General features: G+C 40.9%; 1 protein-coding gene across 1 annotated transcript; it reads left to right on the forward strand.

The window, feature by feature from the left end:
* Window positions 1-358: 358 nt before the first annotated feature.
* Window positions 359-26,856, forward strand: LOC113407348 (chloride channel CLIC-like protein 1). Its single transcript, XM_026655756.2, has 13 exons — window positions 359-405; window positions 2,449-2,581; window positions 4,194-4,304; window positions 5,539-5,649; window positions 6,966-7,187; window positions 9,200-9,340; window positions 12,019-12,112; window positions 14,101-14,198; window positions 14,297-14,443; window positions 15,425-15,709; window positions 16,449-16,739; window positions 24,522-24,824; window positions 26,809-26,856. The coding sequence occupies exons 2-13, from the start codon at window positions 2,450-2,452 to the stop codon at window positions 26,854-26,856; spliced, it is 1,983 nt and encodes a 660-aa protein (XP_026511541.2). The 5' UTR covers window positions 359-405; window position 2,449.
* The last annotated feature ends 490 nt before the right edge of the window (window positions 26,857-27,346 follow it).

Below are 27,346 nucleotides of genomic sequence, written 5' to 3' on the forward strand. Positions count from 1 at the left end.
CATTCAGCTGCTTGTCCAGGGGTCTTTGTAAAATTAGTCTGCTCTCAGTCCAGCTGACAGTAGTTATGCTGCAAACCACTGTAATGGCACCCTTGCTGTTAGCTTCAGCAGGGAGGCAAATGGCATTTTCAGGTCAGGGTTGAGACGTGTCCTCATTGCCCGCCCGCGGTGCGCCGTTTTGAACGGACGGCTCCTTATCAACACACGGTCTGTATAGCTTGGTTTCCGTCGCCGCCGGCCTCGCTTCTGTCCCGAATGGAGAGGAGCGCCGAGCGCATAGATTGGGATCCCGTCTTCTCTGTGCGGATACGCTGACCCGCCCGCTTCACTCTGCGCTGGCAGAGGGGCTGGGCCTGGCTCGAGGCTGCCGGAGCGGGGCCGGGGGCCAAGCGGGGGAGAGGGCAGGTGTGCTGGGGCGCTCGCTGGGCGGGCTGGCGGCTTCTGCGCCGCCGGGATTTGGGGAGGATTTTAGGGGGTTGAGGCGTATGCGGGGGCTCCCTCGCGGGGATTGTGGGATTCGGGGAGCGGTTCCTACGTTGGGGGGCGGGAGTCGGGGGCCCTGGCTCCCTGGCAGGGGCCTGGCTTGTGGGGTTGTGGAGGGCGGTTGCGGCTCCCTCGCGGGGGTTCTGGGATTCGGGGGGCGGCTCCTATGTTGGGGCGGGTTTGCTGGGGGCGGGTCTCTGGCTAGTGAGACTCGGAGTCAGGGGGACGGTTCCCTGGCCAGGGGTTGTGGGATTTGGAGGCCGCTCTCTGAGTGGAGGGGTTGTGGGGGGCTCCCTGGTTCGGGGTTGAGGGATTTGGGGGGTGGCTCCCTGCGTGGGGGATTTGGGGGATTCCCTGGAGGCCGTGGCAGTGCAGGAAACTAACCCACTAGGTTAGTGAGGTGGTGGTGGTTGTGTTACAACATAGTTACAGCTTGTAGCGTGCATGAGAGGGTAGCTGGACGTAGCACAACTCAAGTCCCAGGCTTTAGCTTGATTGCAGAATGTGGCTGGATTCATCAAAAGACTAATGGGGGAGGCTTTATTTCCTTCCAAATTTTAACAGTTATAAGTGTCATTCCTGTTTTGTTCTTTGTCTGTTGTTCAGTAATAGGTTTTCTTAATTACTGGTAGCAAATGTAGATAGAAATTGGCACACAAAGACACTATATGGATAATAGTACAACCAATATTTATCCATAACCAGTTATTTTACACATGTATATTTATAAAATAAAAGTCCCACTCTCACTACTTGACTTCTCACTTTGATATGCTTATCATGGTTGGAATTTGGAAAAGGAAAATATAATATGGATACTGTTCAAAATGTGTAGTTATGAAACTTTCTAGTATTTTTCTGTTCAATATGATTTGTAATATTTTAATCCTTTTGATAATTTACTTTAAAAAAATAGTTGTTCCAATCCTGCAATTTTATCCAAGCATATGGAGGCCTATGGATCCACTTTCAGGTCTCCGGGATCTATATTGTGCCATTGTTCAGTAAATAAAGATCTGACCATAAATCAGCATTTATTGACTTACATCTATTTAATCTTCAGAGTGCTTTCTTATGTAGGAGGTTATGTAAGATATCCTGTTACCTTTTTATGCATGTTTAATGCAAAATTTACAATGTTATACATACTGTATAAGGTGCAATTTATTAAGATTTTAAATTATTAGAAATACTAATATTTACAAAAGGAAATGATGAAATTTGGATCTTTTTCATTCACTTGAATGAAACACTTTTACTTTAAAACCAAAAATCTTGTTAAATCCATGTAGTTGGTGAGGTGAAAATATTGATTTTTTCCCTGTCTTCAGGTCATAATAATTGAAAGCCATATAATTAAGGGAAAAACTAGGCAAAATTGGGATTCGATAGCAATAGTCTTGTTGAAAACAAGGCTTCTTAAGTGAGTGAAGCTCACTTGTGAGAGTTGGAGTTTGCAGGATCAGACAAAACTTAGTGATAAAGCTGAATCCATGTTTTAACAAATAAGGAGACACCTGGATTTAAACTCAGGTATTTTGAGCTTGACTCTAGTAGAATCTTAGTCCTTTGTCAGTTATTGTGGCTTCATCCATATATTTGCTTACTGATAATGGTCCGAATCCTGCTCCCATTGAAGTCAAAGGGAGTTTTGTATTCCGTAAATTAAGTAAACTGTGTTGATTTTTTTTTTTAAACACTACTTGCTTGTATCTGTCAAATTTGGACTTTTACATATGCTAATCTCTGTGTTCTTAGCTAGTAATTCTTACCTGTTGGAACAGTGTGGTGAGCTAACACTGTTGAGTCCTCGGTATTCATAATTTTCTTTTGGCCAAAACAGTTATTTAGACAAATCTGTTTTATAGGAAACAAGTTGGGAAAAGGTTGATGTTGAATAATGTTATGAGACTTCTAACCACAGTTTGCAGTTTTAATTATATTTGTGGATTCTGTTGTACTCAGAATGCTGGTTCCCTTGGTACTGTGTGCAACTCTCATGATAGGAAGTGGTGAAATTCAAGGTGATGAATGGATTGACCCCACAGATATGCTCAATTATGATGCAGCTTCAGGAACAATGAGAAGACCTGCCAAGGTTAAAAAAAGTGTCTGTGTCTCTGTATATTACACATAGATTCTTATGTCAAAAGAACATGATTAATTCAGCACCCTTATGAATATGCATTATGCTCATGATTACATACTGTTTTTTCCACAGGACTGTTATTCTCAGTTCTGTTGCCCAGCCCAGCCTGCAACAGCTGACTGTTGCAAATGCCTTGGTTGGAGCATGTCCACTGAGAAAGGAATCTTTGGGGGATTTAGCTGCCAAGCTCTAGGAAGTCTGCTGAGTGTGTGCTAACTGTGATTTTTCAACATCTTATAACTTGGCTAAATTGGGGTGGATTTTCATGGGGACACCAAAAGGCACTTCCCAGACACAAAGGACCACTCCCTGCCAAATTTCAAATCCCTGCTCCAGAGCATGGGGCCACTAGAGGATGTCAAAGAACAGGATAAAAAGCAACAGAGAGTCCTGTGGCACCTTTAAGACTAACAGAAGTATTGGGAGCATAAGCTTTCGTGGGTAAGAACCTCACTTCTTCAGATGCAAATAATGGAAATCTCCAGAGGCAGGTATAAATCAGTGTGGGGATAACGAGGTTAGTTCAATCAGGGAGGGTGAGGTGCTGTGCTAGCAGTAGAGGTGTGAACACCAAGGGAGGAGAAGCTGCTTCTGTAGTTGGAACAGGATGTCAGGATTAACATGGGTAAAACAACATATTTTTCCCTAGCCTCATTCTCAGAAATGGGGCAACTGTTTTAGTTGAAATTTCCCAAAAAACTCAGTCTGAGGCAGACACTTCATTGGAACCAAGTTTATAGGAAGGAACAGAAGAGTTGGAGGGGGCCAGTGAGGAGTGGGATCTCTGGGATTTAGTGGGGCCAAACAGCCTTGTCTGTTTCATCTCTGGTACTTATGATAGAATAATCTCAGCAAGTTTCCACAAAGTTTTCCTCCTCCTGATCTCCATGTTTTTCCACTGGAGGGGGCAAGTCTGTTTCCAAACAAGGAAATTGGATTTACACTAAACAGCAATATGTTTTGCTGCTACTTTACGCTGAGAAATGAGAGATTTCTTTGGGCATGAAAAATTATGTTTGGGGAAGCTTCATGTTATAAAGTGTATAATGTAATCAGAATACTTTGGAAAATATTTACACGAACTGCTGTTAGTAAGCTAATATTGGTATTTAATCAAAGATGCTATTAGTTCTGAATATACATCTTGGGGATATTTGCCATTTTGCCTTTAAATGTTTAGAGTGAAATTCCTTTTCATGAAAGTAATATTGGCAAGTGTGTCAAGCATTGGAGAATCTGAGCTCCTACTTGTATTAAAGTCAGTGGGAGTTTTGCTATTGACTTCAGTGGGAGCCAGAACACATCAAAGAGGATTATCCTGGGACTCCATCCATCTGCTCTTTTTTCAGCATGTCTCTGCTGCTCTTGTTTGAGGGGATTTGTAGGGAGGCTGTGTGGACTAAAATTCAGTTGGTTTCAGCTCTTCAGTTAGGCTTCTTTTCTTTTTACATTTTGTTGTATTGGATAAGATGACCTGATTAAAAGATAACATTAGCCTGCATTAACCAAAATCTTGCCTAAAACTATAATATGACTAGTTTTTTCTTTACTCTATCTGCAGGTAACTTATGATGACTCTGAGAATAGGGAGGCACCAGATGCCGTTGTGAACTTGCCAGGCACTGCAGCAGTATCAGAGTGCCATAGGAAATTAGAATCCTTAATTCAGAAGGTTTGCTTACAGCTTTATATTCATCCAGAACACTATCAGGAAATCTAGAGTATTTTCCATCTTTTTACATCATTTACATATTTTTCTATAATCAGAAATGTTGCTTGGAACAGGTGAATTACTAGAGGATCGGTCAGTTTTGTGGGGGGGGGGGGCTGCTGATTAAAGCCATTCAATTTATTTTTTGTAGTACTTGATATTTCAGCCTTTTAATGTGATTAATATGCCAAGTCTGTGGATATCTATGTACTGTCGTATTTTTGGCTTATTTTAGAAAGGTATTGACAGGAAGGCAACACTCAAAATGTATGCTTTGTGTGTGATTGTTTTAAAAAAACAAAACAAAACCCAGAATACGCACACACTTTGACAATTTTACACTTCAATGGAAGAATAGATTTTTGGTTGGAATTAAATCTTCTTCCCTTCAGTGCTGGCAACTAAACTGTTGGAGCATTGTGTTAGTCATGGGCACTAAAAAGTTAAACTGACTAGAAACAAGGAAAATTGACCTACCTCTCTTTCACTCTCTCTGTGTGTGTGTGTGTGTGTGTGTGTGTGTGTGTGTGTGTAATATGAAGAATGGGGGGAGGGCTAGTGGTGTGAGTGGTTTGTCAGGAGCAGGGCCACAACACGTAGGCTTGCGGAGATTCTAGGCAACGTTGCATCCCTTAGGGCAGCCCCAAAATACTGCTGTAACTTAGGCTAGCTCGCAGGGCTGTCTAAATTATGCGGGGAGCCTTTCCATCCCCCAGAGTAGCCCAGGATCAGGGATTGCAAATATGGCTTAAAGCCACCTTGACCATGTGGATGCTTCCCTGACCCATCAGGTTGAGAGTTCTGTGCTGTGCCCTTTTAGATCTCACTTAATACATAACTGATTTTTATAACTAAACTGAAGATTTTCTTCTGATCTAAACTTCAAACTATTGAGGGATGAACAAATCTTTAGTTTTTCTAGTCCAAGGGATATACTGAGGTTAAGATTCAGCCACATCATCAGAGGGTTAAAAGTCCACAACATTTATGACTTTGAAACAAGTACCATGGAAAGTAGTGTGCCAACTGTTGTTCTTAAGTACATTACTATGATTTTATGTGATACATTAGCTGCAAGAAGTTTATATTAGGCTATAGGAACTTGTTTCATTCACTGGAAACTTTATTCATCCTTTGCTTAATTAATGTGTCATTAGTGTAAGATTGTAACTTAGAATTTGCTTTATTGCTCCAGATTGAAGAGTATGAGAAGAAAGAGAAGACCAAGTTAAGTGAAAGCCATAGCATTCATGTTTTTAGGAGATACTTGAATAAGATTTTAATTGAAGCTGGAAGACTTGGCCTTGTGAGTATTCAAATGTTAATGAAAATATGGTACAATTTTAACTGCTACTTTATATATTTTTTGTTATTACAAATAAATCACTATGTTGTTTTGAAGTATTCCAGTTACTCCAAACTAAGACACACAAGATAAAGGGAATCATAGTGAAAAGACATTTTACAGATTAAATTATGCTGCATTAAATTCAAGTACATACAGTAAAATAATGCACCTGCAACCCTAGCCCTCTTGTGCCTAGTGTGTCCACAGCTGCAGAGGGAGCCCACATGAAGCTGGGCTGCACTCTAACTGAAGGTGTGCACTCCCCATGCAGCCTTCCTAAGTGCTGCCCTCCTGTTTGTTCATTGGAAGGCTCCAGTTCTGCTTCCAGAGAGCCCTCTACACCTATGGAGATGTGAGCAAGATTTGCCATATAGAGAAGAGAATATAGCTGACATAATTTATAAAGTATTCAAAAGGAGATAATTGACGTTCAGAATACTTATGTATCAGTCCACTCTTATGATGCAGCCACTGCTGAGACAATGCACATGCTACCTGCACTTTAAGAGACAAGTTCTGTTCAGTCTTTTTGTCGTTTGACAATTCCAGGTCATTAATTCACTTGTTTACAGGAGCTTGCATAAAGCAAGATCACTCAATTTACTGGTTTCATTTTGATGTCTCTGAATGTAACTTTTTCCCTATCCTGAGGCAGAGAGAGAATTTTTTCTTAAATATAAGCAAAACAATCAGTTAACAGCATTACAAGAAAGAAGCACATGATAACATTTCTTTTAAGGAGCAGTAAGCCCTTCTTCCTTTTTGTAGTAAAGTATTCACCAGTGAACAATGTAATTTTTCTCTCTCAATCCTTCCAGCTACAAATTGGATATTTCAGTCTGTTTGAGAATAGATTAGCTGTTAATATCTGCAAGTGAAGAGGTGTTTTGAAATCCTAATAAAACATTTAACATGAGGTTCCACTTCTTTTTCCATAAATATTTTAATAAAGTTATGACACATGAACTTCAGAGGTATGTGAATTAGTAGTTTCATTGGTACAGAAGAGTGAACAAAAAGGCTATAGAAACCCCAGATACCAAATGTGACTCTGATCTTGCAGACTGACCCATACAGAAAGATACTTATGACCATGCATAATTAGGGCTCATCCTTAGGACTCCATATGGTAATATGGGTCTCTTTGCATAGATGAGATATACTGCAGGTTTGAGGAAAGTTCAGGTAATTCTTCATACTTTTATTTGTCTTTCTGATAGATTTCCTATTGCAGGTAAACTGTTTAACCATTGTTTTGTATTACTTTCAATTAGCCTGATGAAAACATTGGTGATGTGCATTATGATGCTGAGATCATCCTTACAAGTCAGGCTCTTTTGGAGATCAACAGATTTCTCAATGAGGAGGACTGGAAATCAGGCGCTTTGGATGATGCAGTTAGTGATATTCTGATTAATTTTAAACATCATGATTATGAAGCTTGGAAATGGAGGTTTGAGGACACTTTTGGAGTTGATCCATATAATTTGCTTATGGTAAGAAAGAAGGGATTCTCTGTACTTTTGTATGCTCCAGTGTTCTTTAATAGGCCAGCCCAGTCACTGAGTATATCCTTCTACCAGTAGATGTGGATCAAAATAAATAAAACTTATGATGCTCTTCCCCTCATAAATTGCTGGCTGAGAATTCCTCACTTCTTCCATCTCAGCAGGTGAAGATGACCTATTTGCCCAAATTAGGCATTTTTAACTTTGTTTTTCCTCATACCTTTTTCTTATAACTTTTTTCTGCTTGAAATTATCACTTGGCCTCACAGTTATTTCTCTTTCTTCTCCACCTTTTGGATCTCAGTGTGGAGTGGCCCATTGAGTTGTGCATCTTTCTTAGTCCTAGATATTCAGGTCCAGATATTGGATCTTAAGGTATAGGGTTTCAGAGACACCCTTAGGGGCAGTAGTTTGGACTCTGTTGATGCAGCACTTGGGATTGATCTGTATAATGTGCTTGCTTCTGGTGAGAGAGGAGAAAGATTAGTTTAAATGTTGCAGCTTTTAATAGTTCTGTGTCTTTAGATTTAATAATATATGAAATGTTAAAATGTAGATTTTGAGTTTCTCATGAATAGAGAGGTATAATTCCACTGAAGGTCTGTGGTGAATTCATAAATCATAAGTTTAAAGCTCTTTATAATTCAAAATGTGCCTGTGTATTTGATTCAAAATAAAAATCCATGTATTGGATCGTTAATTATTCTTTATCCCACTCATCATGTCCCAGTGGTGCTTTAACCTCCCTCTTCGATGGTCTTTTCCTGTGCTGCCTCTTCCCCCCCCCCCGCAAGGTCCCACAGAGGAGTCTTGCTGCTGCTTTCTTATTCTGCTTAAACCACTGACAAGAATAGGTTTGCCTCACTGCCCTGCTGCAGATGCTGGAGTGGTGATTCTCTGTTAATAACCACCAGGCATTTTGTTTTTAACTCTTGTACTTTGCCATTGTAACAATTCCATCACACTGAAAATGTTAAATGTAATTGAAAATAGTGAGAGATTTTGTGCCAATATAGAAGATCTTGTGAAGATATGATGGAATAACCATTAAAGTCAGGAAAAAATTTCCTTTTCCCACAATCTTGTAACCTGAATGTATTTTTGGATTAATTGAATCTGTTTCCTTATTTCTCACGGTTTCTGTTCCTTCTGATGGTCCTTCCTTTTTGTTCAGTCCCATAAGGCATCTGTACATTTCTTCCTTTTCCTCATTCATTCCTGTCGTCGTCATCTCATTACTTTTCCCTTTACAATATAAATTGACTGCAGCATCCAGATCCAGCAGTTTCATTTTAGCAAATTCCATATTGGTCTCTGAAAGCTCGTATCTTCTCCTGTGAGGTCTGGCTTTTCAAAATGCTGTTCTGCTCATCTTTTTTTTTTGGTTTTTAAACTCATAGACATGTAGATTTTAAAGTCAAAAGAGACCCTCTCATCATCTAGTCTGACCTCCTGCACATTGCAGGCCACAGAATCTAACCCACCCACTCCTGTAATAGACCCTTAACATCTGGCTAAATTACTGATGTCCTCAAATCATAATTTAAAGACTTCGGGTTACAGAGAATCTGCTATTCACACTATTTTAAACCTGCAAGTGACCTGTGCAAAAAATCCCATGGTCTCTGCCAATCTGACCTGGGGGAAAATTCCTTCCTGACCCCAAATATGGTGATCAGTTATACACTGAGCATGTGGGCAAGACCCACCAGCCAGATACCTGGGAAAGAATTCTCTATAGTAACTCAGAGCCCTCCCCATCTAGTGTCCCATCACTGGCCATTGGAGATATTTGCCGCTAGCAGTTGCAAATTAGCTACATGCCATTGTAGGCAATCTCATCATACCATCCCCTCCATAAACATATCGAGCTCAGTCTTGAAGCTAGTTAGGTAAATAAAGCTGAAAAAGAGATGTTTGCAATTCTCTCATTTTACTAGCAATAGGCTTGAAAAACTCCAAATCTGGTTCATGACTTTCCTCCCTCATTTCCTTTTCAGGTACTCTTGTGTTTGGTGTGCATTACAGTAACTGTAGCTACTGAGCTATGGACACACATTGGTTGGTGTACTCAAGTAAAACGCATTTTATTCATCTGTTTTCTCATCAGTTGTGGATGGAACTGGATCTACTTATATAAGGTAAATTAATCAGAAATCCTGGCTCTGTTTTTTAATAGTAAATTTTTAAACCATGATGATCCAGAGAGTTTGGGGATTATTTTTGTTACATTATAAAATACAGTTATTGATTGCCAAAGTGAATACTGTAATGGAGACTTCAGATTGCACAAATTATTAGATTTAGATTAAAATCCCTGCTTCTCCTCGCTGCAGTGGAGCACAGAGTTCAAAAGGCAGTGGAGCCATCATAATTCCACTACAGAGGGTTTGAAGACTGTATGTGACTCTCCAAAGCACCATGGTGGGAGGGATTTAGGAAGTGGCTAATTGATCTGTGTACTACATTGATTCACTGGCTAAAACCCTATATAGTGGGTGTATACTATACAGCAGCTGCTACTAAAACCCAGAGCTTCAGTATGATCATAGAGCAGCTGATTGTACCTTGGGTTGTGTTAGGGTAAGGATTCTATCTCTTCAGCTCCTACCAAAAAATCCCTGCACAAAGCACATTTGCTTTGCCCAGGTATGAGGCTTTGGTCCTTAATTTGAAATAGAGAGTTTAGTTTATCGCTAGGTCAATTTAAAACAAAATAGTCAGATCTCTGATGTGCTTTGGCATCTTTGGTCAAGAAGAGTCTCATGCAGATGTGCATTTTACAGGGACCCCATCAATTTAAAAATTACACTTTATTCAAAAGATTTTTTACCTACTGTTGTTACAAATTACATCTACATTTATTATAATAGAGATTTGAGGGAGAGGGAAATTCTCCCATTGTCCAGTTTGTTCATTTTATGCAGAGTCAGTTTTGCTGTTTCCCTGTATAGTCAATTTCTCTGGGATTTTGTGAGGTCTTCTTTTACACATCAACAGGGGAAGAAAAATATTTTTAAAATTGGAAAATATGGTTGTAAGACCACAAAAATTGGCAGGGGTAGTCAGGGCAGTTGAGACTGGTTTTTTCACTTTCTTTTAAACTATCCCTTTAAATGAATATGTCTAATAAAATTCTTTACGCCAATCTAGAGTTAAAAAATAATGTAATGAAGCTCTTTGAACTGAAGACAGTTAAGAAAATAAACTACTTGTCCATTTAAGTTGACCTATTAAAGGAACAAATTTGCTATAAGGATACTTTGAAAAGCACATTAAATGAATAGGTTAACTGCTTGCTACAGACTCCTCTCCATAGAAATGTTTCAGTGCTCTTTCATTTGTGTTACAGGTCTCCATATTTTCTGTATAATCTATGCTGCAGATAATTGACCAGTAGAGGGGCCTTCCACAGATCCAAAGGAGAGTGGAAGTAAAGAGAAAATATATTTTTTTATTCCCTAATAGTGCCCAATACTTAGTGGGTACTACAATTATTATTTATTACTAGTTTAATTCTATAGTGAAAAACACAGTCCACTTCCTACCAATGTTCAATAATCTTTTGTTGATCTCTCTTAAAAGAAATTATGCACTGTATCCATTATTTCAAGTAGCTAATAACCATAATACTTTGAAAATCTTGTATTTGATCACATGTAGCAGCAAAGGGTAGATGTCAAAATTGACTGTGTTTATTGAAAAATTGTATGGATTGTTGCAGATTAAAACTGAGATGAAAATAAGCATGAGTGTGATTAGTACACTTTCGTCCAGAAATATTGTTGGGGTGATGTCTTTTTGAAGATATGTCAAATAGCTGCCTCAGTTAGGATGCCGCTTATTTTGAACTGAGCCAACTGAATGCTACATGCATTGACAAATCTTTCTGCTAGAACAGTGTTTCATGTTGGATACAATTGGGAGCTTAAGCTATTTTATAACTTGTTTTCTCATGTGTAGCCAGATGTAGTAGAACATGGGTTCTCAACCTTTTTTTCTTCTGCAACTTTCTTTCTGTGATACTATTATCTCAGAATCCTTTGTGCTATTTTAACCAACCCTCCAATGTTGTACTACAAAATAATGTTTTTGTAAAATTCATTCATACTATCACAAATAGGAATTTGCATTCAGTGTCTGTATCTTTCATCCAGAATAAAGTTATTTCCACTCAGAAGGATCTCTTGCAGCCAGAGTAGCTAGAAACTTTTTTTAATGGAAGCGTACATTCTGCAGAACACTCCAGAAACCCCAAAATGCAGTTTCACCAACCTTGGTGTTGCAATCTCAGTATGGTAACCCATTGCTTTATGCAATAGCTTGTGAGGGATTTCTTTCAGAGTTACAGTTCATTTACTGTAACTAACTATAATTATCTGAACAGTGTTAACATCTAAAATTTGAAAATAATTTAAAAAACTGATCAGGAAACAATAGAAATGTGCCTGGTTTTGTTTCTGAAAATGGTAAGAAGTTCTTGGTTTTTCAGTTCTTTATGTACCTGCCTCTTAATTCAGTAATACTTGTGTAGGTGGTGAGGGTTTGGCCCAATTCCAGAAATTGTGTTATATTTAACACTTCCTTATTGTGAAGGAAGCAGTCAGTGCCTTTTGACTAGCTAAAAATAATTATTATTCTCCCTATTCAGGGATTATAGGCTTTGGCTGAATTTGATTTGCTGTGATGTTTTGCTTTTGCAGATTCTTTTATTTTTAATACATTTTAGACCACTTTTTGGTTGATGGCAGAAAGTGAAAATGTTTTTTTTATTCAGTGTAAACCACTTTTACCAAGGTTAATTCTGGTTCTGTTGCAGATAGCCTTTGCACAGCATCAAGCTGAAGTGGCCAAAATGGGAAATTATGACACAGTATGTGATAAGAAGATAGACTGGAGTGAGAGTCTTTTTGGTGAGGTGTTTGTAGTTATTTTCTTTCTAATACTTTTTATTTAAAGAAAAACTGGCAACCCATGATAAAATGAGACACAAGCCAGTGCTGGCATCACCCAAGAAGTAGCCTTTTTATTTTATTTAATTTTTTTTCCTAATCTTGCATTAAAAATTCTCTAATCATATAACTGGGTAAGTCAACTACTAATTTATCTAACACATAATTAGCATGCTATTGTATTTGGTCTCTAAAATTATTAGATACAGGCTTATCATAAGCTATATTATGGTATGTCACCTCCTCCTGGGCTTAAACTTCTCCTTGCACTGACTAGTAGAATCTGTATCTGAAATATCTCTCTCTATCCCATGAATATTCCCCAGCTGTCCTGTACCGTTCAGTACACAGTATCTTAAACTAAGGAAAGGAAAATCCTCTTGGCTTGAATTCCACTTTTCTATCCTCCAGTTATTTCACTCTATGTGAATACATGGGCTGCAGTAATTCACCAACACAAATAAACGCCTACAAAAATATTCTCTTTATTTCAAACTATAACTAGATATTTTTGCAGCACGCATCCAGGTACTTTACATAGTAAATGGCTGAGCTTATTTATATAGCACACGTCTTGCCATAGCAGCTAGAAACCTTCCAAGTTTAAATACTGCATACACTTTTATAAAACCATCCATGATGAATAGCATGAAAGAATTACTTTTGCTGCCTACAGAAATGTTAGCAACCATGTCTTTTTGTTAGGAATAAAACTGTGTCCATCCAGCTCTGAAGCTTGCTAGACATGGCAGTGATGGGGAGGGAAATGCACTCCAGAGCCTTGCCACTGGTCCTGGGGAGTTCAGTAACTAACATCAAGAGCCTCTAAGAGATCTGAATTGTTATTGTGGAGTGAGGGTGAAAGTTGGGTTGCTGATAATTTAAAGTTTAAAAGATAATGATCAACCCCTGGAATTGCACCTGAAAACATGTAGGAAACTAATACGGAGACTAGGGCTATGTCTACACTGTGCTACAGTACAGACTATAAGGGTCAGAATTTAGAGTGTATCAAAGTGTTATGCGCTAACTGCCCTGCATGGATACTGCTGGCGCAAACTAAAAGATGCCTAGTTTGTGTTAAAGTGCAGTCCTGTTTGAAAGAGGACTACAAAGGCGAACTAGGTACTACAGAAACACCTGCACCAGCATGGGAACTTCCCCGTCCAGCATGACCTCTTATGCACGGTGTGTGTGAGGTCACAGTGAGCAGAGGACAAAATGGCATCCTCTGTGTGGCAAAAGTTCTGGAACACCGTTCCAGCATGTTTCAGCTTTGACTCGGGGGACAGACCTCTGCAGAACCCAGGGTGGACTCACAGGACTACAGGGACCCAACTTTGGGATCCACTGCTTTAAGGTACTGAACTAGGCAAATACTGCCTTCTGTACACTTATGATCCTCCACTATTACCCTTAGCCAGTAGCTGTCTGAAGACACAGCAGACCTTCTAATAATTACAAAAGTACAAACCACATTTTAAAGCACCCTTCACAAATCCCAGTTCATCACAGATATGCAAGAAATAACGTTGAAAATGCCCCAAACTCCAGTGACAGTGTGCAACATGTGCCAGATATTTCATCATCTCTTTAGACAATGCAAAAATTGCAGACCTCATTTCCTCGTTCAGCACTATTTAGTGCCAAGTGTTGAAGTCTAAGAGAGTGCTAGGAAGGATTTAATGTTAAGAAAAGTTTTCCTTCCCCCAGCCCTCTTCTGTGCTTGGATAACTTTAATTTCCAACCAGATTGATGACTTTTTAAAAAATATAATTAACTTCTGAGCTGAAATGAGGCATGTAAAGTTTCAGTTAGTTTTTCTAAGGGGAAGGCTTAAAATTAACTGACTATTGGATATAAAATGTAAATGCTTAATTACATCATTATAAAATACATTTGCCACTTTTGTATATATTTGTCTTACTTTTGCTTTCTTTTAACTGTAGAATGGTTTAGAAGTTCATGGACATTCCAGGATGATCCTTGTCAGAAGTACTATGAAACGATACTAGTAAATCCCATTTGGCTAGTCCCCCCAACAAAGGTATATGCTGTTCCTAAAGAAACCATTCACCCTTCCATTTTGTATTTGGAAACTGAAGAAGAAGAATCCTCACATGTTGTTACTATTTCTTATTTTAGGTATTGGCTGTTACATTTACCAGTTTTGTAACAGAACCATTGAAACATATAGGGCAAGGAATTGGTGAATTTATTAAAGCCCTTATGAAGGAGATACCAATGATGCTACAGATTCCAGTGTTAATCATCCTAGCTGTGGCTGTTCTGGTAAGTATATGTTCTTGATCACATTAGTGAGACCTAAAACAAAATGAATAGTTCAAGTATCCATGACAGACAAAACTACTAAAAACAAAAACAAAAAAACCCACTGATCTAAAATTTTAGAAGCATTAGTGTATATAGATCTGAATAACAGTTTGGTAACATTGAAGCTAAAATTTTAAAGTTATTTCTTGGATATATTTTATTTTTTCTGTGATTTACTTGTTGATCTCCTGACTTAAAACATAGCAATGTGAATTTTTCTCCATATTCAAGATATGTGAATTATAAAAGTGTGTGTGGGGGGGAAAAGTTGTTATATTTTTAAAGATTATTTCTCAACTGGTATAAGCACAAAAATTATTTGAATTAAAATAGTTCAAAATCCCAGGCTGCATGATAAATGAAAATGGGTTTAGTTTCACACAAGCTCTGGTTGGACCACATAACAGAACCTCTGCAGAAAGTGGCACTTTGTACTTGAGAGGACTGAGCTAGAATTAGCCCGGAGTGTTGTGAAGGCTTGCACCAAAAAACATACTATACTGCAACCAGCTCATACCCATACTAACTGACTAGTGGAGAGCAGGACACTCTGAAATCCCATTGACTTTAAAAAATGAGACAGTAAAAACCTGAGAATATTTTTTTCAATAATCTTTCAGTTACAGTAATCTTAGGGGTTGTAACAAAAGTAGGTAAATTTGTTCAGACACATTAATTTAAGTTTGTTCCTAAACTCTGTTCCAAAGTAATGAAATTGTGTACTTTTTAAAAACCACTTTGTCAACTTAAGAGTAATTTTCTGAAGTAGGAAAGCTCTTGAGAAAATGGAAATCATATACTGAAATTTTCCCTTTAAACACTATTGTGTGGAAATGTAGAGATGTAAAAGTATCTCTATAGAAAAAAAGAAGAAGAAAACTGTACAAGTTGCAAAAGTGAATGTCTGTTATACTTAAGGAGACAGTGTCTTTTCTTTAGGGTTTCTGCTATGGTGCAGGAAGATCAGTTGCTACACTAATACATTTAACAGGTCCTGAGCGGAAACCACCTCCTTCACTTCCTCCAAGTGACAGGCCACACTGGGAACAAATAAATTATAGTGCAGGTGATTCAGATGCCAATTACAGAAGGAATGTTGGTGCCCTCAGTGGAGGACCTCATGACAGAGGAGATGATCACATGAGACTTCAAAATGGCAACAGAAGCTCTGAAGTTCTGCTACCAGGTGGTACACCAAATGCACGAAGAGAAGAGCATCACAAGGTACCACCTAGTGTACATTAACAATTGAGCATTTTAATAGCTATTCAAGCGAAGCCTAGAATAATTTAGTTTTCACTATTTAACTGTACAGATTTTTTTTTTTTTATAATTTTCATGTTTAAAAAGGTGGTGTAGTTTAACTAAATGCTCTCTCTAGAGCAGTTACCTGGTGATCTGAAAAACCAGCTTAATTCCATTCCCCTACAGATGTTCAGAGAGAATAAATTCCTATATGAAAGGATGGTATGTGGATTAATATTTCTGGTAATATATAGCATTCATGGAGTATTAGCTTCATTTAATGATAGTGAGCTGAAGTGGCTTGAAAGTTTTTAAATGTTGAAACCTTAGCAAGATTTGAGTATCTCTAGATCGAAATAACTCTTCATGTGTGGTTTCTGAGTTCACTCCCAAGTCAGCCTATGAATGAGGATTGCCAATGAAAGGAACTGGGGAAAAAAAGAACTTACAGATTGGTCTAAGTTGTAGGTCATATTTAATGTGTATTGTACATGAAACTAGTTCAGTTCATGAATGTTTCCTGAAATTAGAGATTTATTTACACTCTTCAAAAAATGCAAATTATGATATTCTTCTTAGGTTTGGGGAGCCATGCTTCTCAGTCTGATAACTTAGACCACTGGATAAAATACCAGCAGGTCTTAGGCTGCCTGCTCAGGTTAAATCACTTAATATGCCCAATTAATTGTCCGAATAACACAGATTATCTATTTTACAGTGTGGATTGCACCCTGTGTCTCAAGATCAAACAATTTTTAGATTGAAAACCAATGTAGATCAAAACCATGATAGAGAGATTGCACCTGAAGAGCAGAAACTGTGCACACTTGGAGTTGAACCAGAGTCTGAAAAGAATTGTGAACCTCAAGCAAGTTGTAGCTTAAAAAAGGAGAAAACAAATAAGCAAAATTCAACTGATAAAACAGGAGATCGTGAGAAGATGGAGAAGGGCAGTCTACCTCGATTAATGGAAGGCACAGAGGAAACTAAAGAATCTTTGAACTCTACTGTAAGTTTTGTCTAAACTTTGATTCATGTGTGTTTGCTTTTGCTTTTCCTTTGTGTTTACATTTTTAGTTACAAACAATCACTGAACTAGATGTAGGCTTGGCAGAATTTGATTATTTTTAAACTTTTTTCATTATCAGTTTAAATTTTCACAGTTGTGAGAAGTTATGGGCATGTCAGACAATTATTGATTGACAGACCTTGAGATTTAAAAAGTTAAAGTTTTATAACCATTAAAACAGTCAGTATGTCAAAATATGAAAGATAAATAGCCTTGTGTAGGTTCTCAAGCAGCATTTTTCTTCTTTTGCCTATGTGTAAATTTCAATTATTGATGGAAATACTTTTTCATCAGTTTGTAGTGAAATTGATGTTTGACATTTACTGATGATAAATCTAATCCTCCTAAGCCAAACTAGATGGTTGATGTGAGCTCATTTTGAGCCAAATACTACTTTGTTGGACATAGGCCCCCTTACGTAGGCACCTGTGCTTTTAGAATCTATTTGATAATATCTGGGCGTACTGACAAGCTGTACTTCTCAGAGCTGTTTTTATAGTGCAACCTGTTACCATTACAGATTCGGAGGTGCTCCAAGTTTCCGCATCTGTTAAATAAGGATAATAATCCTAATGCTGTCTTTTAAATGGCCAAGAACTTGATCTGAATTAATACAAACTATGCACATTTTTTACACAGGTGAAATTTAGCTTGCAGTTCATGCTCTTTTGGCCCCCCTCCCTCTCAAATTTAAGCTAACTTTTGTTCTGAAGCTAGAGATTAAATACGTAACCTGAAAATTAAAGTTCCAGAATGTTTCAACTAGAATTTCAAAATAAAACATGGTTCTCTCATAACCTGTCCAGGGTAGCACTGAAATGCTGTATGTGTGACCCAGCCCTTCAGGGCCACCTGGAGGAGATAATAGCCCACTTTGTGCTGGTATCACAGATTTGATTTAGGCTCAAATGTAACTTATTCTATAGCATAATTTGAGGGATGTGTTTGCCACAGTGAGCTTCAGTAACCTAGATTGGAGGCTAGCACATTTAAGGTAGTTCTATTTAAAACAATTTTTAAATGCTGCTTTTCTGCATTTAATTGCATTTGAATCCCCATCCAAATAGAGCTTACTATAAAGTAAAAAAAAAAAAAAATACATTTAACATAATAAAATATAAACATTAAGATTCTGAATAAATGTAATTCTTCTTCGAGTGGTGTCCCTGTGGGTGCTACACTCTAGGTGTCGGTGCATTCCTGCACCGGAGATTTCTTGCAGCAGTACTTGGTCCGGGAAAGGGTGCACACAGGAGTCGTCTCGTGCAGCCGTTGGCACCTCGTGTAGTGCGTGCTCCCCCGACTGTTCCTTCTCAACCGTCCTTGGCTGCAGACGGAGCTCTGCGGCAGTGCTCTCTCTGATATTTTCTGGAAGAAGAAAAAGGAAAAAAAAAAGTTACAAGTTACATAGGAACTTCTTTTTAGTCTGTTTAGTTAGTCTTAGTGTATACATAGTTTCGTTAGTTCCTCTTAGAGCTTTTTCTTTAAAAAAAAAAAAAAAAAAAAAAAAAAAAGAGAAGACTTTTTCTCTCCTTAACTCCCTGTTTGGGAACAGTTTCTACAGTTTACCATTACAATTAACTCCCACCCTTATCTCTCAAGTGGCGGGAGAGGCTTACCTGCAGTCATGCCGGGCTCAACAGGATTTAAAAAGTGTGACTCCTGCCATGAACCGATGCAGGTCTCTGATGGCCTGCATTCACGGTCTGGGAGAAACTCACATCTCCCAGAAATGCATACATTGCACCAACTTAACAAGGGCAAGATGTGACAGGGATCTCCACTTGAAAATGCTTCTGCTGGAGAAATCCCTCCAACCTCCGCAAGAGACGTCCTCCGGGGAGTCTCATAAACCGAGATCCCTGAGCTCTGATAAGGCTCCAACTTCCAAAATTGTCAGGAAGCGAGCCTAAACCTCTCCAGCAAGGGTCTCTCAGAAAACAAGAGCTTTCCCAGTGAGGTCTTTACCCTCAGTGCTCCACTCATCCAGAGTGAGCACTTATAAGGCACCGGGCTCCTCCGGCACCGTCCCTCAGTGAGCCCCAACACGCGGCATTGGAGTTGAGACGTCAAGTCTCCTCCACGGCACCGACTATCCTGGTGCAGAGCGCGGCACAGGCAGCGGCACCGCGATCAATGCTGCCGGCACCAACCCAAGACTTGCTGCCGCCTAACAAGCCAAATGCAGCACCGGTCAGCGCTCCAATGGTCAACCGCAACACCAAGGCGGGACCAGCGCAACTCCTTCATCTCCTGCACCGCTCTCCATGCATAGTCGCGAGGAAGGAGACATGCAGAACATCCACTTCTCCTCTCAACATTCATCCCCATCACAGATGAGACCCACATGGAATGCTGTGAAGCCTAAGCCTCATCCCTCCGAGCATTCACAGCTCTGGTATGCACAGCACTGGCCTTACCCATTACCACCTTACCCCGTGCAAAGGCCACAATGGGGTCCTTGGCCCACATACCAGAACCCCTATTATGGTCCCCCTTCTGCAGCAACAAGCGGTTCCAGAGTACACCCATCATTACCACACAGAGAAACCTCTGACCCCCCCTGACACAGAAATAGAAGAGGAAGAGATACTATCTCAGGCAGACCTGGATGATTCACCACCTGCCCCACACTTATCTTCTGCACCAGACAAAGTGGTGATGCCATCTACCCCTACGACATCAGATGACCTGAAACAGTTCCAAGAACTCTTCAAAAGAGTAGCAAACAGCCCCAAAAAATTGCTTCACATGAGGTGCAGGAGAAACAACGTAAGTTGTTAAAAATCTTACAACCGGCATCATCAACCAAGATTGCCCTCCCCATGGATGAGGCTATAATGGAGCCTGCGGAGGTAATATAGCAAACATCGGCATTGGCACCACCCACCAACAAACGGGCTGACAGAAAATACTTCGTTCCAGCCAAAGGCATGGAATTTTTGTTTTCACACCCTCAAGCCTGTTCTCTGGTGGTAGAGGCTGCTAATCAGCACAGTAAACAGCCTCATTTCCGCTCCTCACTGCAAGATAAAGAACACAAGAGACTGGACCTCTTTGAGCAGAAAGTTTACTCATCAGCCACCCTTCTGCTTAGAGGTGCCAACTATTCTGCTCTACTAGCAAATTACGACTATTCTAACTATAGTAAAATACAAGAGCTCGTGGAGGACCTCCCTGAGCATAAACATCCTCAACTCAACCCCATTATCAACGAGGATCAGTTAATAGCCCGCACAGCGCTGCAAGCCTCAATGGATGTAGTAGACTCAGCTGCCCGAACAACCACAACAGCTGTGGTTATGAGAAGAATATCATGGTTGCAGGCTTTGGGAATTCCAAAAGAACTACAGCTAAAAGTGGAGGACTTCCCCTTCGATAGGGATAAACTATTCTCGTCTCAAACAAACTATGTCCTCCATACCATGAAGGCCTCCCAAGCGACGCTGCGTACATTAGGCATACACCCACCGCCTGACAAACACTCTCGCTTTACACCATACCAGAGGTCACAAGATACCTCATTTAACCGTCAACAACCACAATACTTCACTCAGAACAGACCCAAACAACGGGCTCAGAGACGACGAGCTCCACAGAACCAGGCCTCGTCCATCTACATCTAAGCCACAATTTTGAAGTCATGGTCGAGGGTATGCACGACCTCCTCACACCTCTAGCGCCAACAGATAACCCATCCCACAATTTTGGTCACCGCCTATGCCCAAATTATTTTACCATGCCTGGGCTGTGATAACTACAGATCAATGGGTTTTGGAGATCATACAATCTGGCTACACCATTCCTTTCACAGCCATCCCCTCTACCCTCCTCCCCTTCCCCGTCCCTCTTCAGGGACCCCTCTCACGAGCACCTTCTGCAACAGGAAGTAGACCACCTCCTACTGCTGGGTGTTGTAGAACTAGTACCACACCTATACCGAGGGAGGGGTTTTTATTCCAAATATTTCCTGACAGAGAAGAAAGGAGGGGATGGAGACCAATCTTAGATCTCCAAAAACTCAACCACAGGTTCAAAATGGTCACTCTGGCCACAATAATCCCAGCGCTAGACGGGGGGGGACTGGTTTTCAGCCCTCAACCTCCAAGATGCTTACTTCCATATTACAATACATCCTGCCCACAGACAGTTCCTGAGGTTTACAGTAAGATCCAGCCACCACCCATACAGGGTCCTTCCCTTTGGACTGTCAACTGCTCCCCACGTATTTTCAAAAACACTCGCGGTAGTAGCAGCACATTTACGATGCAAAGGAGTCATAATCTTCCCCTATTTGGACGATTGCCTTCTTAAGGGTGCCAACTGACAAGAAATGGCAGGCATGCTGAAGACCACAATGGACCTGTTTCACCAGCTAGGTCTACAGATAAACTAAAAGCAATCCACCCTGGAACGAACCCAGCAATTGGAGTTTATCGGAGCCAACCTAGACTCCATACAAGCCAAGGCAATATTGCCAAACCACAGATTCACTACATTGACCAATCTTATTTCCACGGTGACCATCAGCCCACAAACTTCAGTGAGGACATGCCTTCAGATTCTGGGACTTATGGCAGCTACGACTTTCGTAGTAAAGTATGCCAGACTCCATATGCGCTGTCTGCAGCACTGGTTGAGCACGGTCTATGCACCCAGCAAACACTCTCTCAACAGATGTGTGACGCTACCACCAAGGGTTATCCTCTCCCTACAGTGGTGGACACAGCCAGGGAATGTATGCTCCGGGATTCCCTTTCAACAAGCCCCCCCCCCCCCCCCCATCAGTGACTATTACAACAGTTGTCTCCCTGATAGGTTGAGGTGCCCACTTGGGTCACCGAATGTACAAGGCAAGTGGTCGGCGATGGAAATCCAACTACATATCAATCTCTTGGAACTCTGCGTGGTACACAATGCATGCCGACACTTCTTACCATTCGTACGAGAAACCTCAATCTCTATTCTCACCAACAATGTGGCATGCATGTTTTACATCAATCACCAAGGAGGAGCCAGGTCTCACTCACTATGCGGAGAAGCCATGAATTTATGGAACTTCTGCATCTGCAACAATATAAACATCACAGCATCATACCTACCAGGGTGCCAAAACACTACAGCCAACAACCTCAGCATACACTTCTCACAGGAACACAAGTGGGAAATCCACAACCGTGTTCTCGACACAGTATTCCAAAAATGGGGTCACTCAGTAATCGACCTTTTCACCTCAGCGACAAATCACAAATGTCCACTATTTTGCTCCAGGGCAGGCCTGGCACCGGGATTGATAGGGGATGCCTTCCTCATCCCATGGAACGCGTCACTCATGTACACCTTCCTGCCGATACCACTGATCCCATGGGTCATCTGCAAGATACGACTCGACAGAGCTTACATCAGTCTCATTGTCCCCACGTGGCCCAGACAGACTTGGTTTCCATACCTCTCACGTCTAGCAGTCTGTGCCCCACAACTGCTGCCTTTACGGATGGACCTCCTGTCCCAGAACAAGGGCCTGATGCTCCATCCAGACCCAGTGAAACTCCATCTCAAAGCGTGGCTCCTCTCTGGTTCCAACATGGGGGAATTGAACTGTTCAGAGAAAGTAAAACAGGTATTACTAAATAGCCTTCACCTCACCACTAGAAATACTTACCGCCAAAAGTGGAGAAGATTCTCCCTTTGGTGTCAGCAAAAACAGCTGGATGCGACCAAGGCGCCTCTATCTATGATCCTAGACTACCTACTAGAACTGAAGGAAACGGGGTTAGCCATAAGCTCTATTAAAGAACACCTTGCTGCCATTACGGCCCTCCATGAACAGAAGGGGCTTCAATGTTCCCTCGCCCGATTACATGGCACTTTCTTGCAGGTATACAGAACATGTACCCAGCAGTATGCCAACCTGCACCACCATGGGATTTCAATCTTGTGCTCAAATGTCTCACAAGACCACCCTTCGAACCTCTAGCAACCTGCTCGCTCCTTCGTATGTTAATAAAGGTTGCATTCCTAGTGGCAATCATGTCTGCCAGCCGTGTCAGTGAAATAGGAGCATTGATGGCAGAACCACCCGTACACTGTATTTACCAAAGACAAAATCATGTTATGTCCTCACCCAAAATTCTTGCCCAAAAGTGGCTACAAATTTTCATATTAGCCAAACCATACGCTTACCTGCCTTCTATCCCAAGCCACATAACGACTCTCGAGAAGCAACGTTACACATGCTAGATGTCAGACGGGCTTTAGCCTTCTACTTGGACAGAACTAAACCATTTCGCAAGTCACCAAGACTATTCGTCTCTACAGCAGAGTGTTCCAAGGGCTCTACAATATCGACCCAGAGACTCTCCAAATGGGTCTCTACCTGTATTCAAAGTTGCTACCACCTGAATCACAAAGAACCCTCTGTGGGCATCAGATCCCACTCAACGCAAGCCATGGCGACATCAATTGCATTCTTGAACAATGTCCCCTTAATAGATATTTGTAGAGCTGCAACCTGGACATCGGAGCACACTTTTGCAAAGCATTACGCTATCACCCAAGGCCTTGTCTCAAACTCCGAACCCCTACCACCCTTGGTGGGGTACTGCTCTACAAGCACCTAGAGTGGAGCACCCACAGGGACACCACTCGAAGAAGTTGTTTGTTTGTTTGTTACTCACCTTGTGCAGTAACTATGGTTCTTCGAGATGTGTCCCTCTGTGGGTGCTCCACTACCCACCCTCCTCCACTCTACTTCGAAGTTCACACAGCCGTGCTCTGCGGTAGAGAAGGAACGGAGGGGATGGTTGGGGGAGCGCGCGCTACAGGAGGTGCCAACGGCTGCATGAGACGACTCCTGTGCTCGCCCTTCCCCCGACCGAGTTCCTGCGCCGGAGATTTTTCGCAGCAGTACCCACCGACACCTAGAATGGAGCACCCACAGGGGGACACATCTCGAAGAGCCATTGTTACTGCACAAGGTAATTTCTTCTTTCAACTATATAGTTCTTAACTGTGTGTATAGATACACTAACGCCTTGTCTTGCAAAAGGCTATATTTAGTTGTAAATCAACATGTTTTACTAGAGAGTCAATGTAATTGCAAATCAATCTTCAGGAAAATAACTAAAACTACAATGAAAATGGGTTTAGTTTCACACCAGCTCTGGTTGGACCACATAACAGAACCTCTGCAGAAAGTGGCACTTTGTACTTGAGAGGACTGAGCTAGAATTACCAGGGAATGTTGGAGAGGCTTGCACCAAAAAACATACCTATCCTCTGACCAGCTCATACCCATATTGACCGACTAGTGGAGAGCAGGACACTGTGATGTCCCATTGACTGGAAAAAAATGGGACAGTAAAAACCTGAAAAAAAATTTTTCAATAATCTTTCAGTTACAGTAATCTTAGGCATTGTAACAAAAATAGATAAATTTGTTCAGACACATTAATTTAAGTTTGTTCCTAAACTCTGTTCCAAAGTAATGAAATTGTGTACTTTTTAAAAACCACTTTGTCAACTTGAGTAATTTTCTGAAGTAGGAATGCTCTTGAGAAAATGGTAAATCATATACTGAAATTTCCCCTTTACACACTATTGTGTGGAAATTCAGAGATGTAAATGTATCTCTGGAGAGAGAGAGAGAGAGAGAGAGAGAAGAAAACTACAAGTTGAAAAAGTGAACGCTTAATACTTAAGGAGACAGTGTCTTTTCTTTAGGGTTTGTGCTATGGTGCAGGAAAATCGGTTGCTACATTAAGAGATTTTAAAAGTCCTGAGCAGGAACCATCTCCTTCACTTCTTCCAAGTGACAGACAGCACTGGCAACAAATAAATTATAGTGCAGGTGATTCAGCTGCCACTTACAGAGGGAATGTTGGTCCCCTCAGTGGAGGACCTTATGACAGAGGAGATGGTCTCAGAGAGAGCGATGATCACATGCGACTTCAAAATGGCTACAGAAGTCCTGAAGTTCTGCTGGCTGGTCATATACCAGATGCACAAAGAGAAGAGCATCACAAGGTAGCATCCAGTGTATGTTAATGATTGTGCATTTTAATAGCTATTCGAGCTAAGCCTAGAACAATTTGCACTATTTATTTAACTTAACAGTACAGATTTGTTTTTATAAATTTCATGTTTAAAAAGGTGGTGCACTTTAACTAAGCGCTCTCTCTAGAGCGGTTATCTGAAAAACCAGTGTTGTTTTGTCCCCCTCCTGATGTTCAGAGACAAATTCCTATATGAAAAGGCAGTACGTAGATTAAAGCGGATCTACAGCAGGGGTGTAAACCTTTTAATCTGGCCCTTAAGCACCTAGCGGGGAGCGGAGTTGGGGGCTTGCCCCACTCCGCGCATGCTGTGGCTCCACGCTGCTCCCAGCAGCAGTGGCACGTCAGGCATGTCTCCCCTTCTGGCTCCTACACATAGGGACAGCCAGTGGGCTTCACATGCGGCCCCCCGCCCCAGCTCTGCAGTTCCTCATTACTGGGAGGTGCAGGGGCCGTGCCTGCGGACGGGCTGCGCGCAGAACTGCCTGGTCACACCTTTGCATGCTGCTTGAGGTGAGCGCCACTCGGAACCTGCACCCTGACCTCCTTCCGCACCCCAGCCTGCGAACCCCCTTAGTCCCCTGGAGCTCCCTTCTGCACCCTGACCTCTTAATTTCTGGCTCCACCCCAGTCTGCACCCCCCTCCCCTACAGCCCAACCCCCATTTTCATCAGCATTTATGGTTTGCCATACAATTTCCATACCCAGATGTGGCCCTCAGGCAAAAAAAAAGTTTGCCTACCCCCATCTATAGGAAATAACTAAAACTACACATGCAAAACAAGATCAAAATTGGTTAGATTTAAACTCACCCACCTTGATATATTTTTTTTTTTTTTTACTTTCAGAGAACATTTGATAAAGTCCTTTACAGGAGATTACTAAGGCAACTTTGTCACGGGAAGATAACAATGCTGAAAATTAGCCTATGTGGGGTGCAGCAAGGTTCTCGACTACTCTTTGTATTTAACATATGGAAAAAGGGGGTAACTAAGTAGAGAAAAGCTGCAGATACCACAAAATATTTAGGTTCCAGAGGCATCTGGGTTTGCTTAACAAACTCAGGGAAAGGGGTAGTAGCACAATAGCTTACATTTGTCAGTTTTATCACATTAAAAGGCATAATTTGAACTCCTCATACACAGCTATCAAGAAGAGTTGTGTGTAATTAGCCTGTTTTGCAGCTCAGTTAAAAAAAATAAGAATGTTCAAGAAACAATACAATGCCCTATTAAAAACCAGTGGTACATCCTTTAGAATACTGTATACATGTGTGGTCACTTCATCTAGAAATAGAGAGCAGAATTAGATGGGGGCCAGATTATCTATAACAGTTTTAATCTTTAGACAATCAACTAGAAAGGGAGACTGAGTGTTGCCATGCCCCCTTTCTAAAAATGTGTGGTTTGCTCTCTTACAATACAAAAGTTAGCTCTTTGGGGCCAGGAGCGATAACTGTGGCCCTTACTGTAATATTAAAGGGACACAATGAAACTAGCTTCAGTGATAAACAGGGAATGGGTTTTGTGCTACCTAATCTAGTGCCAGTGAGTTGCAGATATTAGGAAGCAAGAGGATTTTATAGATTGACACCAGCAGTTATTCAACATGTTTAAAAACTGTTTCAGAGCATAATTCCAGCTACTGTGCGATGAGCAGGTTATTCTCGAGCTGAGTGGGGGTTGTTGATTGTTTTGCACCTTGTGAAGCATCTGACAGTGGCTGCTGTTAGACAGATGAGCCTCTGATCTAACCCAGTACATCTATTTCTATTTTGCAAAATTTAAATAAAATGCACCTTCTAACATGGGACGCATGGATAATGCATTTTTGAGCCCTGTCTGGAGATGGTGGTCACTTCACTGGAGTAATTACATCATTTTGGGGAGGAGAGTTGAATGTTTTGAACTGCAGAATCCACTTGTTTATTAAACATTTAAACCTTCTCATTGCAGGAACAAAGTCAGCAGCCTACTATTGAAGATCTTCCAGGAAGCCCTTAGTTCCCTGGTTTTATCTTCCTGATGCAATGGAACCCCAGTGTAGATGAAAGTGCAGCAATTAAAGAAATTTATCAATGCCAGTTGGCAAGTGAGACACTAGCTATGGCTTGCCCCTTAATCAAGAAGACTGGATTCCTAGCGAATTCTCATCCTTCAGATTTTTGCTCCTTATGGATCAACACTATCCCTCTGAAGCTGTTTATAAAAGTCTTGTGATGGAGAAGTAGGTAAATGTATGTATTTCAAAGTAAACCAAGCCTGGTTGTAAAGCAAGAGCTTATTTTTGCATTTAAATAAAGTAGCTTTTTAAGAAAAGTGGCCAGTATGTGATATGTTCAATTTAAGCTATGAGAAGCCAGCAATCTTGGTGTTTAGGAGATAACTTAGAGTAGAAACTGTGTCCTAAGCCAAATTGGAAATCGTTTTTTTCTGACTTCAGATATCAAGATGAGTCAGTAAAAGTCTTGTTATAATGAGCTGAGTTCTGCGG

Source organism: Terrapene carolina, unplaced genomic scaffold (assembly GCF_002925995.2).
Source record: "Terrapene carolina triunguis isolate 2854851 unplaced genomic scaffold, T_m_triunguis-2.0 Scaffold211, whole genome shotgun sequence".
NCBI classification, from domain to species: Eukaryota; Metazoa; Chordata; order Testudines; family Emydidae; genus Terrapene; species Terrapene triunguis.

What these genes read in the sequence shown, in the direction of transcription:
- LOC113407348 (XM_026655756.2), top strand. Translation starts at nt 2,450, where the DNA reads ATGCTGGTTCCCTTGGTACTGTGTGCAACTCTCATGATAGGAAGTGGT. An exon ending in AAGCTGGAAGACTTGGCCTT is followed by an intron (nt 5,650 to 6,965) that starts GTGAGTATTCAA and finishes ACTTTCAATTAG; the next exon opens with CCTGATGAAAACATTGGTGA. An exon ending in TCCTAGCTGTGGCTGTTCTG is followed by an intron (nt 14,444 to 15,424) that starts GTAAGTATATGT and finishes TCTTTTCTTTAG; the next exon opens with GGTTTCTGCTATGGTGCAGG.